Source organism: Monodelphis domestica, chromosome 5 (assembly GCF_027887165.1).
Source record: "Monodelphis domestica isolate mMonDom1 chromosome 5, mMonDom1.pri, whole genome shotgun sequence".
Taxonomy (NCBI): domain Eukaryota; kingdom Metazoa; phylum Chordata; class Mammalia; order Didelphimorphia; family Didelphidae; genus Monodelphis; species Monodelphis domestica.
The window spans coordinates 12,976,473-12,990,288 of record NC_077231.1 but is presented as its reverse complement, the minus strand read 5'-3'; the positions used below and the strand labels follow the sequence as shown (position 1 = coordinate 12,990,288).

Sequence of the window (13,816 nt, the reverse complement as noted above, 5' to 3'; positions counted from 1 at the left end):
TCTCCTCACTTAACTGGGGTATTCACTCCTGGCTCATTATTTTTTGTCAAAGGCAAAGATCACTCTCATTAGCAGGGAAAACAAAAGGTAAGTCAGTCTTGAATAGCTTTAGTCCGCAGATTATGGTCCCATTCCTTTATCTGTGCTTCTTCCTTTCCTGAATATGGCTCAAAAAACCCTCCCAGTTCTTTCATGGTTCTTAGTGTCTATCCCTGACCTCAACTCATTCTAAGGCTTTGTGCTGAACTTTTTACCAGATTAAGCACCCACCTTCTGAATTCATCCTCTGGCGATCCACCCTGGCCTTTCAGCCATGAACAGCTGAATAAACGGGTGGAATAGGTATATATTGGAATATTTTCGTAGCATAAGAAATGCTGAAAGGCATTGTTTGAGAGAAACTTGGAAGGCCTGAATAAATCAATGCAGGAGGGGAGTGAGCAGAACCAGAAAAGCATGTCTGCATAGAGTCAAAGACAAATCACTTTGGTCAACATATTGATTTACCACAATTCTAGCTAAACCCTGCTTCCCAGCTCTCCACCAGCAGAGGAGTGCTGGACGCAAGGCATCAAGTTCGATAGGACACTCTTGGACATCACCAAAATAGGAAACAGTGTTCCTGGGCACATCCAGGAGGATAGTGTGGCTTTCCATCCTCCCAGTTTGGAAGCAAGAAGAGTTAGGGAGGGAGGGCATACATAGTGAGAGATCTACTGAAATAATTTTTATTTTACTTTTAAAAACCTTTACCTTTCATCTTAGAATCAATACTTAGTATTGGTTCCAAGGCAGAAGAGCAAAAAGGGCTAGGCAGTGGGGGGTGAAGTGATTTGTCCAGGGTCATCCAGCTGGGAAGTATTGGAGGCCAAATTTGAACCCAGGACCTCCCATCTCTAGGCCTGGCTCTCAATCCACTGAGCCATCCAGCTGCCCCCTTCTGAAATAATTTTTAAAAGAAAGAAAACAAAAAGTAAGAAGAGGGGATGGTTGAAACATGTCCAAAATAAGTAGAAGAGAAATAGAGATGAGCAGAGCAGCTGTGGAGAGAAGTTGAACTAATTATCTGCTTCCAGAGAGTAGGACTTGGGGCCTCAGTGCCCTGGCATCTTTGCTGCCTAACTTCCCTTCCACTCCCTGCATAGGAGCTGGACAAGGAGGCAGCTCCTAGGGTGCTGGCTGGCTTGGGGCTGAGCTGCTGTCCTGTTTGTTGTCACCATAGCAACCTCAAAACAGCACAGCTCTTCTACCCTTGGTAGACTGGAAATGTTTTATTTTCTCTCTTTCTCCTTTCTTTCTCTCTGTCTCTTTAGAAAGGGAAGGAACAAGGGTGATAAGTGAATATTGACTGGGACTTGCTCTTCTCCCCTGTGACCCCAAGGTCCAGCAGGGTCTGCACATGGCTCTCTGAAGGTTCTTGTTGAGGGCCCAAATCACCAAGAAAGACTAGTGACCTTTGAAAACGACAACAACCATCCTGGAGGCCCAGAATCTGGGCTCCTGTTGCTAAGGTGGTCACCCTGAATGGAGGGGCTGCTGTGAGGCAAAGCATCTTAGCCTGGATGCTTTGTAAAAATGGCCTGTGGGCAAAAGGCGCAAAAACTTGTATCATCTGTGAAAATCAGACCTGACCCCTCACACCTTGAAGGTGTCAAGTCATGGAGGGGTGAGGGTTCTGTTGGTAGGACTGGGCCCACTTCCCGGTCCACCACATTTCAGAAAGGCATTCCTACAACCAGAATGACTGGACCCCTAGATTGGCCTGATTTCCAAGCAGATCCACTTTGTCTCTTGAAGACCAGTTTAGAAAGGGAGAAAATTTCCCACTTCAAGCCTTAGTAGTTCTATCCATTTGTCCAACGTCTGACTACACCTTCAGTTCCTAACCAGGTTATCTCTTTTAGTCATGACTAAGTTGTGGCCTCTCTAGCAGTCTCCCTATCTCTATGAGAGTTCTCCCAAAATAACATTAACTTTTTTGATGGGAGATAGGCAGTGCACAGTTATCCCTATTTTACAGAACAGGAAATTGAAGCTAAGGGAGAGGAAACATTTTGTCCTTTGTCATACACCAGGTTGCTCATACTTCTCAACCATATTTTTATATGAAATGGGAAGAGCCTCACTTAGTCTGAAGGAGTGAAGAGAACTTCATTCAGTGTTCTGGAGCCAGTGGAGAGAACCCTTTCTTTAATGCTCCAGCCAATCTGGATTCCCATATATATACATATATGAGAAATATTTTATATATATGGAAAAAATATATCTATATGTATGTATATAAAATCATTATGTGCCTGGCACTGTGCTGAACACTTTACATATATTATCTCCTTTGATCCTCACAACAACCCTGGGAGGTAGGTGGTGTTCTAATCCCCGCTTTTCAGATGAGACTAAGGCAGACAGTTCAGTGACTTGCCCAGAGTCACACAGTAAGTGTCTGAGGGTGGATTTGACAAACATTTAGTGTAAGCAACAATCAGTAAACAGTCCCTACCCTCTCGGGAGTGAAGGATCAAAAGGGAAGATGGAAGTGTCAGAGGAATAGAGCAGGAACCCACCAGGTCATACATTCCCAATAAAGTTGGAGGACCTCCTGAGTAGCCTTCCTCATGCATTCATGTCTTCCTGGGGTTTATATGGTGGGGATATATGGCTGTTGTCAATTCCTTAACTCTGTTGGCCAGTTCTGAATCAGTGGGTAGTGTATGCCATTCGAAATCTGACTGAGCAGAATAAGAGAAACCAAGAATTAATTGCAAAGATGGAAAATCACGGCCTGGCAGATACAGCCATGTTGAAGAAAATGGGTCTAGAAGTTGAACAACAAGATAGGAAGCTTACTCTGAGATCCACAAGAAAAGCTTCTGGTGGGTAAGCAACCAAAAGGAAAGTCTCCCGGTCCCTGCAGCAGTGGGAAGCCCTCTGAAGGTGACCAGACACAGAGCTCCCCACGATTGAGCTCCATCAATGCACAGAGGAAGGAAGGAAGGCCACTGGGAGTAGTGGAGGGAGCTCTGCAGCCCACCTTCCTCCACATAATGGGCCATTTCCCAGAGAGTCTAAAAGTGGCCTTTCAAATTAATTCAAACATTTGTCTTTGTTTGGTGCTGAAAAGCAGGGATTTGGTGGGTATGGGATGTATCCTGCAAACCAAAACTTCTTAGGTGAGAGGCTTAAGAGGGTGTATGACCAGCCCAGGATAGTCCTGGTCTTGAGGCTTGACTGCACCAGAGAGCATCAAATGATTTAGAAGAGACTCCCCAGGCTTGTATAGTCCTCCTGTCTATAGGTTGATAGGAGGACAGGGCATGGATGGAAGAATTACCCACATCAACACGAACCCAAATCTAGTGAAAAGAAGGTTGGCCATCAAGTGGAATGAATGGTCAGTTATGCAACCTAGATTTTGTTAAACTCTGAAAGTAACACATTGCCACTTTCAGAAAAAAAAATTTCACTCCAATTTTATAGAAATTTGTTTTACTTTTTCCAGCCACGTTTTGTCGATGCTGCTGCTTCTTGAGTGTGTGAGTTGCCGGCTTTTCTGGTAACCTCCCCATCCCACAGGGCCCTCCCTTAGAACAAAGAACCACAGTGAAGCAGCACCTCCCCCTTCCCCACAGACCCACCGGGTATGTCCTCCTCCTCACCTGGAGTCCATCCTCTGCCAAACTCACAATTGGTCACTCTACCAATCTGACCATTTTGTGGCTTTATGTACGTTAATTATGGTATAGATTTTTCTCTTCATGTCTTGCATCTGCTCATGCAAGCCATCCTAACTCTCTCTGAATCCTGTTTATCAAAATTTTTTAACCTTCACATGCCCTAGTTTATTCGGCCAACAATCCTGTAAAGGAAGAAGTGCAGTCATGATCAGTAGGGATGAAGCTTTTGTAGAGTTTTTTAATTGAGAAGGTTTGCTTTTAGAAAAGGGTCTGAGCCAGGGGTGCTAATAGGATTTCTTTTCTCCCCATCACTTAGTGAATAATCCTACCACCTGACTCTTGGCTCCTGGCTTCGTGGGATGTGCAGGACATGAAGGGACAAGGATCTGAAGACTATCTGACTAGTTCAAAGCCAAGAAGGCCTAGAATCTGAGGATTGTGGGTCCTGATGTGCTACAGATGTCAGGCACATGGCCCATTAGGCAGTTTCTGCCTTCGATTTGCCATCGGATAATAAAGCTTTCTGTTGTTTCTGCCCCTTTCTCCTTACCCTCCTGGGGGTTCTGAGCACCCCTCTCCTCATCTCTCCCAAATCTGAGCTCTTCTTCATCACTGCTGGTTGGAATGACGGGCAGAGATTCAAGGGGCTGATTGAGGTTTCTGACCTCATGTGGAAGGTTGAGTCCTCTGGGCTGCTCTACGAGCGGGGGGCAAGATGCCCCAAATACCGGGATCGCAGAGACGAGGCCCGGCCGCTTCGGGTTAAGACTGCCGAAGAGGGGCCCGCCAGGGAGGGCCAGCCCCAGCCATGGGCCTTCCAGCATCCCGAGCATCAAATTTGGCCTTTCTAGGCCGCAGAAACAACTGAGTCGAACTGGGGCTGTTTGTGCTGCGAGAGATGCCGCCGGGAGAGTGCCTTCACCTCCGGCTGCTTCCTCCTCTTCTAAAGAGGACTAACCATCACGCCCTCCCTTTAGGGGCTCGGCCTGGGAGTTGTTGGAGAGCCCTCTGCTCCCGTCCCTTTCCCACGCCAGGCGTTGATCCTGAACGGAGGCAGCCGCCCATTCTGAGCACACGTTGAACGCCCCTCCTCTAGCTGCCCGGCGGCGGCCGAGGAGCCCCTGCCTCCCTGCAGCCTCGTCTAAAAGGCTTTCTTACAAACCCGGGGGCTTGGAAGAATCCGGTGAAAGCTCTCCGCGGCTCTAAGCGATGGCCCCGGGGCACGAACGCTTCGGAAGCACTTTCAAGTCGGCGGGGTTTCTAAACCGGGGCGGAGGGGAGCGCTTTCCCCACCTCCCGGACATTCTTTCAGGATAGAAACCGAGGCAAATAAAACCGCCAAGAATCTCCTTCTGTTCTGAGGGCAGCAAGAGCGAAAATCCTGCCCACAAAACAAATCGGCCTGGAAGGCCGCTGCGAGGGGAAAAGCAGTGGGGGGCAGAGCGCGAAGGGGGCTCTTTTTTCCTCTTTAACGAGTTTGCAATAGACACTTTTTTAAAGCTTCCATGCTTGTCTGACCACCAATAGAATCACGCGAACATGGACTTATAAACCGCATAATAGCCGGCACCAATAGCTAAAAGGGGATCCTCTGGGAATGACCGAGGGGGGTAATAGCTATGTGTTTTCTAAATAGGAAATGGGGCGCTTTCAGAGGGAAAACATGCTGATGACTCTATTGTGAGCCGCTTTTGATTCCCTGGGCTAGATGAATTCTGAAGAGACAACAGCTGCCCGGCTCCCCGGTGCAGTTGGTGCCCCGAGACCCTTGCCTTACACGCCGGGAGGGATTAATCGGCCCACAACAAAATGAGTAGGAGGAGGCGAGGCCGCGGCAGCCTGGGAGAGTTGGGGAAGGGTCAGAATGGCCTCAAGGAGTCTTGTGACCGCCTTATTGCTTTCAAGAGCTGACGAACAAAAGTGGCCCCACTTTGGAGCCTCCTTTATTTTATAAGCAACAGGGAAGATGGATTGTCCTCCTGGTAGTGAAACATCCTCTGTTCCTCCTTCCCTCCCCGCTCCCGGCTGATCAGCTTCTCTCCCTGCCCCAAGTCTAGTGACTCCTTTGCCTTGTTCCATCCCGTTATACCGCGTAGGCTGTAGAAGAACTCGGACCTTTCCCTTCTCTGAGGCCGTCCGTCCCTGCCCCTGCGCGGGCCTAGCACACAGTGGCCACATCATTTTCAGAGGGATTTGGTTTCAAGCCTTTAAGGAGAGGGAGTTGCAACCTGTGTCCTCTGAATGAATGAGTGAAAAAAACAAACCCCAATCACGTATTCAGCACGTAATAGGTGCCCCCAACTCTGCTGTGAAATGGTGGCGGATCTGGGCAAAGGCTCCAAGGCTAGTTCCAGTTAGATGAGGGTGAAAGAGATCGCAAAGCAACCAAAGGTTTGGTATGACGCACCCTCCCAACTCCTTCGTGCTTAAAAGCCATTTCCTTTTCCCAGCCCTGGGCAAGCGAGGGAGTCACCCCATTAGTGTTTGAGACTGCGGCTGCGGCTGCTTTTTGATGCATTTTTACCCATTACATGTAACAAATGTCCACACACGGTTTCCTCAGTTATGGGGTCAAACTTGTCTCCCCCCCCCCCTTCCCTTCCCCTCCCCCTCCTGGTGCTGGCCAGGATTTGATCTGGGTTATCCATATTGTTCATGTTTGTGAGTAATCTTATAAAACCCAGACCCAAGACAAGTGGAAAATTGTCTGCTTTCATCTGCATTCCAACTCCAGCAATTCTTCCTCGGAAGAGAAATAACATTCTTTGTCATGAGATCTCAGCTAAGTCTATCGGAGTGGACCACTCACAATACTTGGGGCTAAGGGTTCCCTCGTTCTGCTCCTTTCACTCTGCACCAGGCTGTGAAGATCTTTCCAGCTTTCTGAAATCATCCTGCTTGTCATTCCTTATAGCACCAACATATACCAATTTGTTCAGCCATTCCCCAATTGATGGGCATCCCTTTAATTTGCAATTCTTTGCCACCAAATAGACCAGCTATAAATATCTTCATACAAGTAGGACCTTTCCCTTTTTATTTTAATTTTTTAACCCCTTACCTTTTGTCTTGGAATCAATACTGTGTATTGGTTCCAAGGCAGAAGAGTGGTCAGGGCTAGGCCATGGGGGTCAAGTGACTTGCCCAGGGTCACACAGCTAAGAAGTGTCTGAGGCCAGATTTGGTCCCAGGACCTCCCATTTCTAGGCCTGGCTCTCAATCCACTGAGCTACCCAGGTGTCCCCCATTTTATTTTTTAAAAGTTCTTCTGGGACACAGCCAGTAGTGGTATTACTGAATCAAAAGGTATGCATTCTTTTATAGTCCTTTGGGCATAGTTCCAAATTGACCTCCAGAATGGTTGGATCAGTTCACAACTCCACCAGCAATGCACTAATGTCCCAACTTTGCCACATCCCCTCCAGCATTTATTCTCCTCCTTGCTGTCATGTTAGCCAATCTGCTAGGTGTGAGGTGGTACCTTAGAGTAGTTTTGGTTTGCATTTCTCTAGTCAAAAGGGAGTTAGAATGTGTTTTTCATAGGATTATTGATAGCTTTGATTTCTTCTGAAAACTTCTTATTCATATCCTTTGACCATTTGTCAATTGGGGAAAGATTTGGATTCTTATAAATTTTAGTTCTTTATATATTTGAGAAATGAGACTTTTGGAAAAGGGCTTTCTAATAAAGGCAGAACCTGAGCCCAGGTCTTGTTCCACTGGGGCAGGTAACTGAGACACATCTCTTGCCTCATGGAACTGACAGTCAAATTGGAGATGGAATACCCCTACACAGGACTGTGGGAAAGGACAAAGATGCCAATTACTGTGAATTCATGATTATGTTGGAAAGCCTCTAAGAGATCTGCCATTGATTCCTCCCTTCAGCAAGGACAGACCTGGACAGATCCAGGTTCAGGATGTTAGCAGAAACACAATACCAAGGCAGACCCTTAGAGGATAGAATACATGTGGGGTCACCACTCCACCCTCCTTCTTTAGACTACAAAACCAAAACAAAATAGAAATGAAGGTCTAGGGTGAAAGGAGGATAACCACTGGGACACATTCTGTAGTTAAAGGGATGTCTTTTCCCGTTTGTTTCCCATTCCTAGAGAGTTAAGCTTATGAAAATGGCTCTTTCTTGGGTATAGGACAGTGGAGAAAGGTAAATATTTGGCCAATGGATCCAAACTGAGTAGAAGTAACACCAGCTACTGAATCCAAGCTCAAGGTTTGTCCAGTGTAGGGGCCCTGGGTGCTGTCCAAGGTTCTGATCTCCCCATAGGCCCAGAAAATTGCACATCCTAGACTTTAGAATTGAATGAGACATTCAATATCTACTATACCGGCCCTGCTTACTTTAAATATGGGGGGAAAGAGACTCATGGACATTCTAAGACTTAATTTTTAAATGTTTTATTGATTTAAGAAAAAAAAAAGACTTGCTAACTCTTCCCCATATTAACTGAGGTTCGATTCCTGGTGGTATATTCTTCTGACTATAACTGCCAGCCACCCAACTCTGTGAAGAGAGGGGTTTGTTCTTTTCCTGAATCAGAGTAGTCATTGCATTGATTTGAGCTCTTGATGTCTTTTAATTAATTCATGGTGTTTCCATTTACATCACTGGGATCATTGTGTCTGTTCTCTTGGTTGTTACTTCGTGAAAGCTTTCCTAAGTTCTTCTGAATCTCTCATTTCTTACAGAGAAATTGTGACATTACATTAATGTGCATGATTTGTTTAACCCTTTGTTTCCAAGTTTTTGCTACCATAAATTAGGAATATTTTCTTTCCTGTATATATACAGTCCCATGAAGTAGATTCCTCATAAGAGAGAGGATCATTGTCAGAAGGTAAAATTAATTTAGTAACTTTTCTAGCATAGTTCCAAATTGACCTTCAGAATGATTGAACCAATTCACAGCTCCACTAACAATGAAATCATGTGCCTGTTTTCCCATAGCCTAACACTTTAAAGAAAGCTTTACCTTCTGTCTTAGAGTCAATACTGTTTATTGGTTCTAAGACAGAAGAGCTAGACAGTGGGGGTTGTGACTTGCTCAGGGTTATATAGCTAGGAAGTGTCTGAGGCTAGATTTGAACCCAGGACCTCTGAGCCTGGCTCTCAATCCACTGAACCACCCAGCTGCCCCCCCATTTCTATTTTTTAAATCTTTTTCTGAGTATGAGAGTAAACCTTAGAATTATTTTAATTTACATCCATTAGTAGTGATTTGGAGTAGTTTTTTATAGTTGTTAATAGTTTCCATTCCATCTCTTTTTAAAACTCTTCATATGCTTGTAAAAAAATTCTTGTCTTTCATTTTAGAATCAATACTGTACATTGGTAGGGAGGACTTGTCCAGATCACACGGCTATTCTAAGGCCAAATTTGAACCTGAGACCTCTTGTCTCTAGACCTGGCTCTCTCCACTGAGCCACCTAGCTGGCCCTTCTTCATATGTTTTTACTAAATGAGAAATGACTCTTTGTCTTGTGCGTTTGTATCAAACTTTTGGCTGTCTTGTATATCAGATCTCCATCAGACATATTTGATGCAGGAGTCCTTTCCCAAACAGTTTTTCTTCTTATCTTAGCCTTGAAACTATTTTGGGGCATGAACACTTCAACCCTAAGCTCTTGGTTAAAAATTTCCTTATAGCCTTCTCTCACAACCTGATAACTTTACAACTTTACTCAAACTTACTGCCTCCCATTCAGTTCAGTACCTCTTTTCCTGTCTGAATCAACAGTTTTCTCCATCCACCAATCTACTCTATCAATTTGTTCCACTAATATTGCTTTTTCTTCCTTGCATTGCCTTGCCTTGCCAACTACCTTTTCCTTATCTTTCTTGCATCTGTTTCTTCAGACATCATCTGCAAATTTGACACACAGTTGAGAAGGAATGCAAAATCATATACTTGAAAATAGGAAATCAGGTTTAGGAATATAAGATGGGGAGGGCATGGATAGACAGCAGTTGTTCTGAAAGGACCTGTAAATCCAATCAGTGTCAGTGCCAGGATATAGTTGCCAGGGGTCTGAATTAGGAGGGTCAGAGCTTCCAGGGAGAGGGAAGAGATAGCCTCATAGGACTTTGCCTTCATCAAACCTCATTTAGATATTGGATTCTGTTCTGAGTACCACAGTTTAAAGGTGGTAAGCTGGAGTGTTCCAAGGGGGGGAAGCCAGGATAGTGGAAGACCTCAAGTCCATGTCTTAAGAAGATTGACAGAAGATGTTGGGTGTGTTTAGCCTAAAGAAGAAAGGGCTTAGCTTCAAGTATTTGTCAAATGGAGAAGTGATTAGTTCTGTTCTGCTTAATAGGAAAGTCCAGAACCAGGAGTAGTGAGTGGGAATTGTTAAAAGGCAGATTTAGGTTCAATTCAGGAAATGATTCAGATCCATTTGAACTCTACCAGTGTGATTCTTTCCTTGGAAGGAAGTCTTAAAGCAAAAATGGGCAACCACTTGTTTGATTTGTGGTAGTGGAGATTCTTCCATGCATTGTTCAGACTGGAGTTCACAAATTTTGTGATGATGTAATGCTACTAGTTACATTGACTTTATTGTTGTAAAAGATTTTAAATGCTATGCTGTGACTTCTGTGATATGACTTGCTTCGATCATCTAGCTGGTGATAAGACTTGAGTGTTCTGACTCCCAATCATCCAGGGCTCTTCCCACCAAGGCACACTGTCTCCTTGACCTCTGGCCACATAAAGCCAAGGTGAGTCCCTTTTGGGGGAGGGGAGTTGGATAATCTAGTTAACCCTTTCCTCCTCTCCCCTGTTAGCAGCTTGTTTTTCTTCTTGTCTATCACATAGGAGGCTCTTTGTGCCAGGCACTGGACTAAGTACTTTACAGATATCTCATTAGAACATCACAATAACTTTGGGAGGGAGGCACTGTTATAATCCCCATTTTACAGCTGAGAGAAGTAAAGGAGACAGAGGCTCAGTTACTTGCCTGGCCCCCTAGCTGGTAAGAGTCTGAGGCTGACTTGGATCCAGGTCTTCTAGACCCAGTATTCCAGCTATTTCACCACCAGCTACCTTGGGGCAAGGTTAGAGTTTTAGAGGGTTGCCTGGGGCTCTGAAAGTTTAGGTGTCTTAGAAGCTAATTCATACCAGAGCCAGGATTTGAAGCCAGGTTCTTCCTTCTGACTCAGAGAATGACTCTCCACTGTGTAGCCAGTTGAACTCCATTTTCCAAATGTCAAATGGACATATCCTGAAGAACTCTCACAACACAAAAATTCAGAGTAGAGAAGGGGACCCCCTGTCTGTACACAGCACTGGACGCATGTATTGGTGAGCCATCATTTTAAAGTGTAGCTATCAGCCACTGCTGTACCTTCAGCCATGGAGCATGAGGCTCCCATGATCCTGGGCAACCCAGAATCACGGCATGGGAGAGATCAGAAGCTTCTAGTTTCAATTCATGAGGATCCCCCAGAATGCACTTTTCTGGGTCCCTTGCAGAGGGTCATCCAGGCCAGTTCAGCCTGGATACTTGGCTAGGTTAGTTCTGATGGTGAGGACTGAGGTCTGCCTCCCTGGGATTTATAGCCCTGCATCCTCTAGGCCAAACACAACTAATCCTTTCTGGTAACAGCTCTTCAACGTTTGTCTATTGAGCTCTTGGAAGACTAAGTTCAGCTCAATTCAGCCAGGACTTATCTGTGAATGACAGATAAATGTGTCTAGAACAGAGAGAAAAATGATCTTTCAGGAGAAACATAATGGCAGCACCAAGGGAAAAAGTGATTGCAGGAGGTCTAATTTATCACCCCATGGCTCAGAGTTCAGAGGCCCAAGTTGGGTTGGAGTTCACAAAGAAACTGGCAATTCATCAGACCTGCTCATTCTCATTCCCAGACTTACATTTGTTATATTCTTGTAATATTTTTGAACCGACACCATCCGTCAACTTCGAAAAGTATCATAGCTTCCTTTGGCCTTTAGATAGCTTTCCTTAAAAAATACTAAGGATGGTACTGTTACTGATGATGGAAATGACCTCTTAGAGACTGCCCAGAACAAAAGCCTGCTGGAAATGGGGGGAGGGAGGGAGGGAGGGACGGAGGGAGGGAGGGAGGGAGAGAAAGAAAAAGGGAGGGAGAGGGGGGATAGAGGGAGAAGGAAAGAGAAAGGGAGGGGGGAAGAGGGAAAGAGAGGGAGAGAGAGAGATGGAGAGGAAGAAGCAGAATGAAGATGAGGGTTCTTACTGACTACCAGCACAATAGGAGTCATGTGCAGACCAGTGTCATGGCAGACACCAGAGCTGGCACACATGTGAACATGGAGCTAAATTTCAGAATAGGGAAAGGGACCCTCTGGCTATACACTGTACTGGACATGTGGATGGGCCACAATGGGGACAGTATTCAGCTTGAAGCATCAAGCACTACGAGGATAGTTATGTCTTCAATTCCAGTGGTTTTCCCATGATGCCATACTATGAGGACCAGGGTGCTGGGAGGGATGAGGCTTCTTTTCACTATAAGATTCCATGATTTCATTTGGAGACTTGCAGAAGTTTCAGGGAGCTCCAAGCACCTGACTCTGCTATTATTATTGTTGATGTTATTATTGATCTTGAGCTTGGATGAATGCAAGGTAGTGATGTCTAAAGAGATCATGGGTAGGAGAACAGAGAGAGAAGCGGCACAATGCCACGCTCCTCCATGTTGAAGCCTGGGACTAGGGAAGGTAGCAAGCTGGGCACTTTAGCCATATGGATAGGCAGACAGATTGGGCTTAGTAAAGTTGGCCATGGGACTGACACATAATGCTGGTTTGAAATGGGGGTTTGATTGCAGGATTAAAGAATTCAAGGTAGAAGAAAAGGGTGGTAATGAATGCAGGTTCCCATCCAAAAGTCCAGTGCCAGTTGGGGATTTGGAGGAAACTCACTGGATCCTCTTTGGTGGCTTCTCCCCTTCCTTTCCCACACCCCACTGCTTCCTAGATGCTAGTATTGATTCTGTGCCTCTAAGTGCCTGTCAGTCAGTGAGAGAGGATTAGCCTCACCCATGAGAAGGGGGAAAATAGACCTTGTCTGAACTTGAACAATCAAATGCTGGTGTGAGTTTTATCCCAGAAACATGCCATCCTGGTTAAGAACATGTGGGTGGGCCAGTGGAGCCCAGCCACAAACAGCTTCCATTGAATCCGGGAAGCCAAAGGTTGGTGTGGACACTCAAGGGTGCTCCAATGTGGCTATTGGCTTGGCCAGCATGAAGGATTGTCATCAGGCACTTTGTTTCAGTCTAGACAAGGAGAAGAGAAGTCTTTGGGGGCATGATGACTGTCCTGTAGAACAGGAATTCCTAGGTGGGAGCCTGGAAGCAAGGAGTGGAAGTGCCAAGGCCATAGCTTCCCTAACAAAAGTGACTAAGGGATGGGGGCAGGAATGAGCTCCCTGTCACTGGAAGTGTTTAAACAGAGACTGACTGTCCTCTCAAGGACCGTGCCTAGTAGAGGCTTCTTTTTTAGGTATGGGTGGGACTTAGGCACCTCTGAGGTCACTTCTTGCTTTGGGTATGAGAGTTGCTTGCCATGGGAAGCACCAGTGCCAGCTGCTCAGGCTACCTGCTCCCTAGAACCTCTGAGACCTTGTCCCATAACCAGGGCTAGCCTGCTGCAAAGCAGGGGGAACAGTCTGGTAACCATGGAGCCCCGAAGCTCCCCTACCTATGGAAGAGCCTGAGGCCTAGGCAGGCCCTGCCTAGGGAGGGTCAGCAAGCAAATGTTGACAATACTCAGCCTGGCATCTGCTCTGGCTCCCCTCACCTGGATTATGGGGGTGGCAGCAACTGATAATGCTGTAACGGGGGCTGATGCGGCTGTTTTCCTAGGTAATACCACAGATGATTCACGGGCCATAAGCAAACATTCCACTGTCTTGGAGGTGAGTGTGTTGTTTAAATAACCCAGTGGAGGATTCGGGTTTCACCTTGTCTGACTTGGAACGCTGGGGCTGTGGGAGACCTGTGAAACCCATGCATCGGGATCTCCAGAAGGGACTGTCCTGCCGACTCTGACTCTGACCCAGAAGCCTTCTAGGGGATGGAAAGGGAGGGCAAACTCAGTTTGGGCCCAGAAGACCTGGCCCCCAGTGCTCCTGCC

At 46.1% G+C, this 13,816-nt stretch overlaps 1 protein-coding gene across 3 annotated transcripts in view; it reads left to right on the top strand.

Moving 5' to 3' along the window:
* Positions 1-4,207, top strand: part of ATXN10 (ataxin 10) — an 81,117-nt gene extending 76,910 nt beyond the window's left edge. For 2 of the 3 annotated variants that reach the window (XM_056797619.1, XM_056797618.1), the window contains 2 exons: positions 2,691-2,877; positions 3,991-4,207. In XM_056797619.1, coding sequence (XP_056653597.1) covers positions 2,691-2,877; positions 3,991-3,997 — 194 coding nt within the window. In that variant the 3' untranslated portion in view covers positions 3,998-4,207. The remainder of the gene's footprint in view (positions 1-2,690; positions 2,878-3,990) is intronic. The other variant, XM_056797620.1, reaches the window with a different exon arrangement.
* The last annotated feature ends 9,609 nt before the right edge of the window (positions 4,208-13,816 follow it).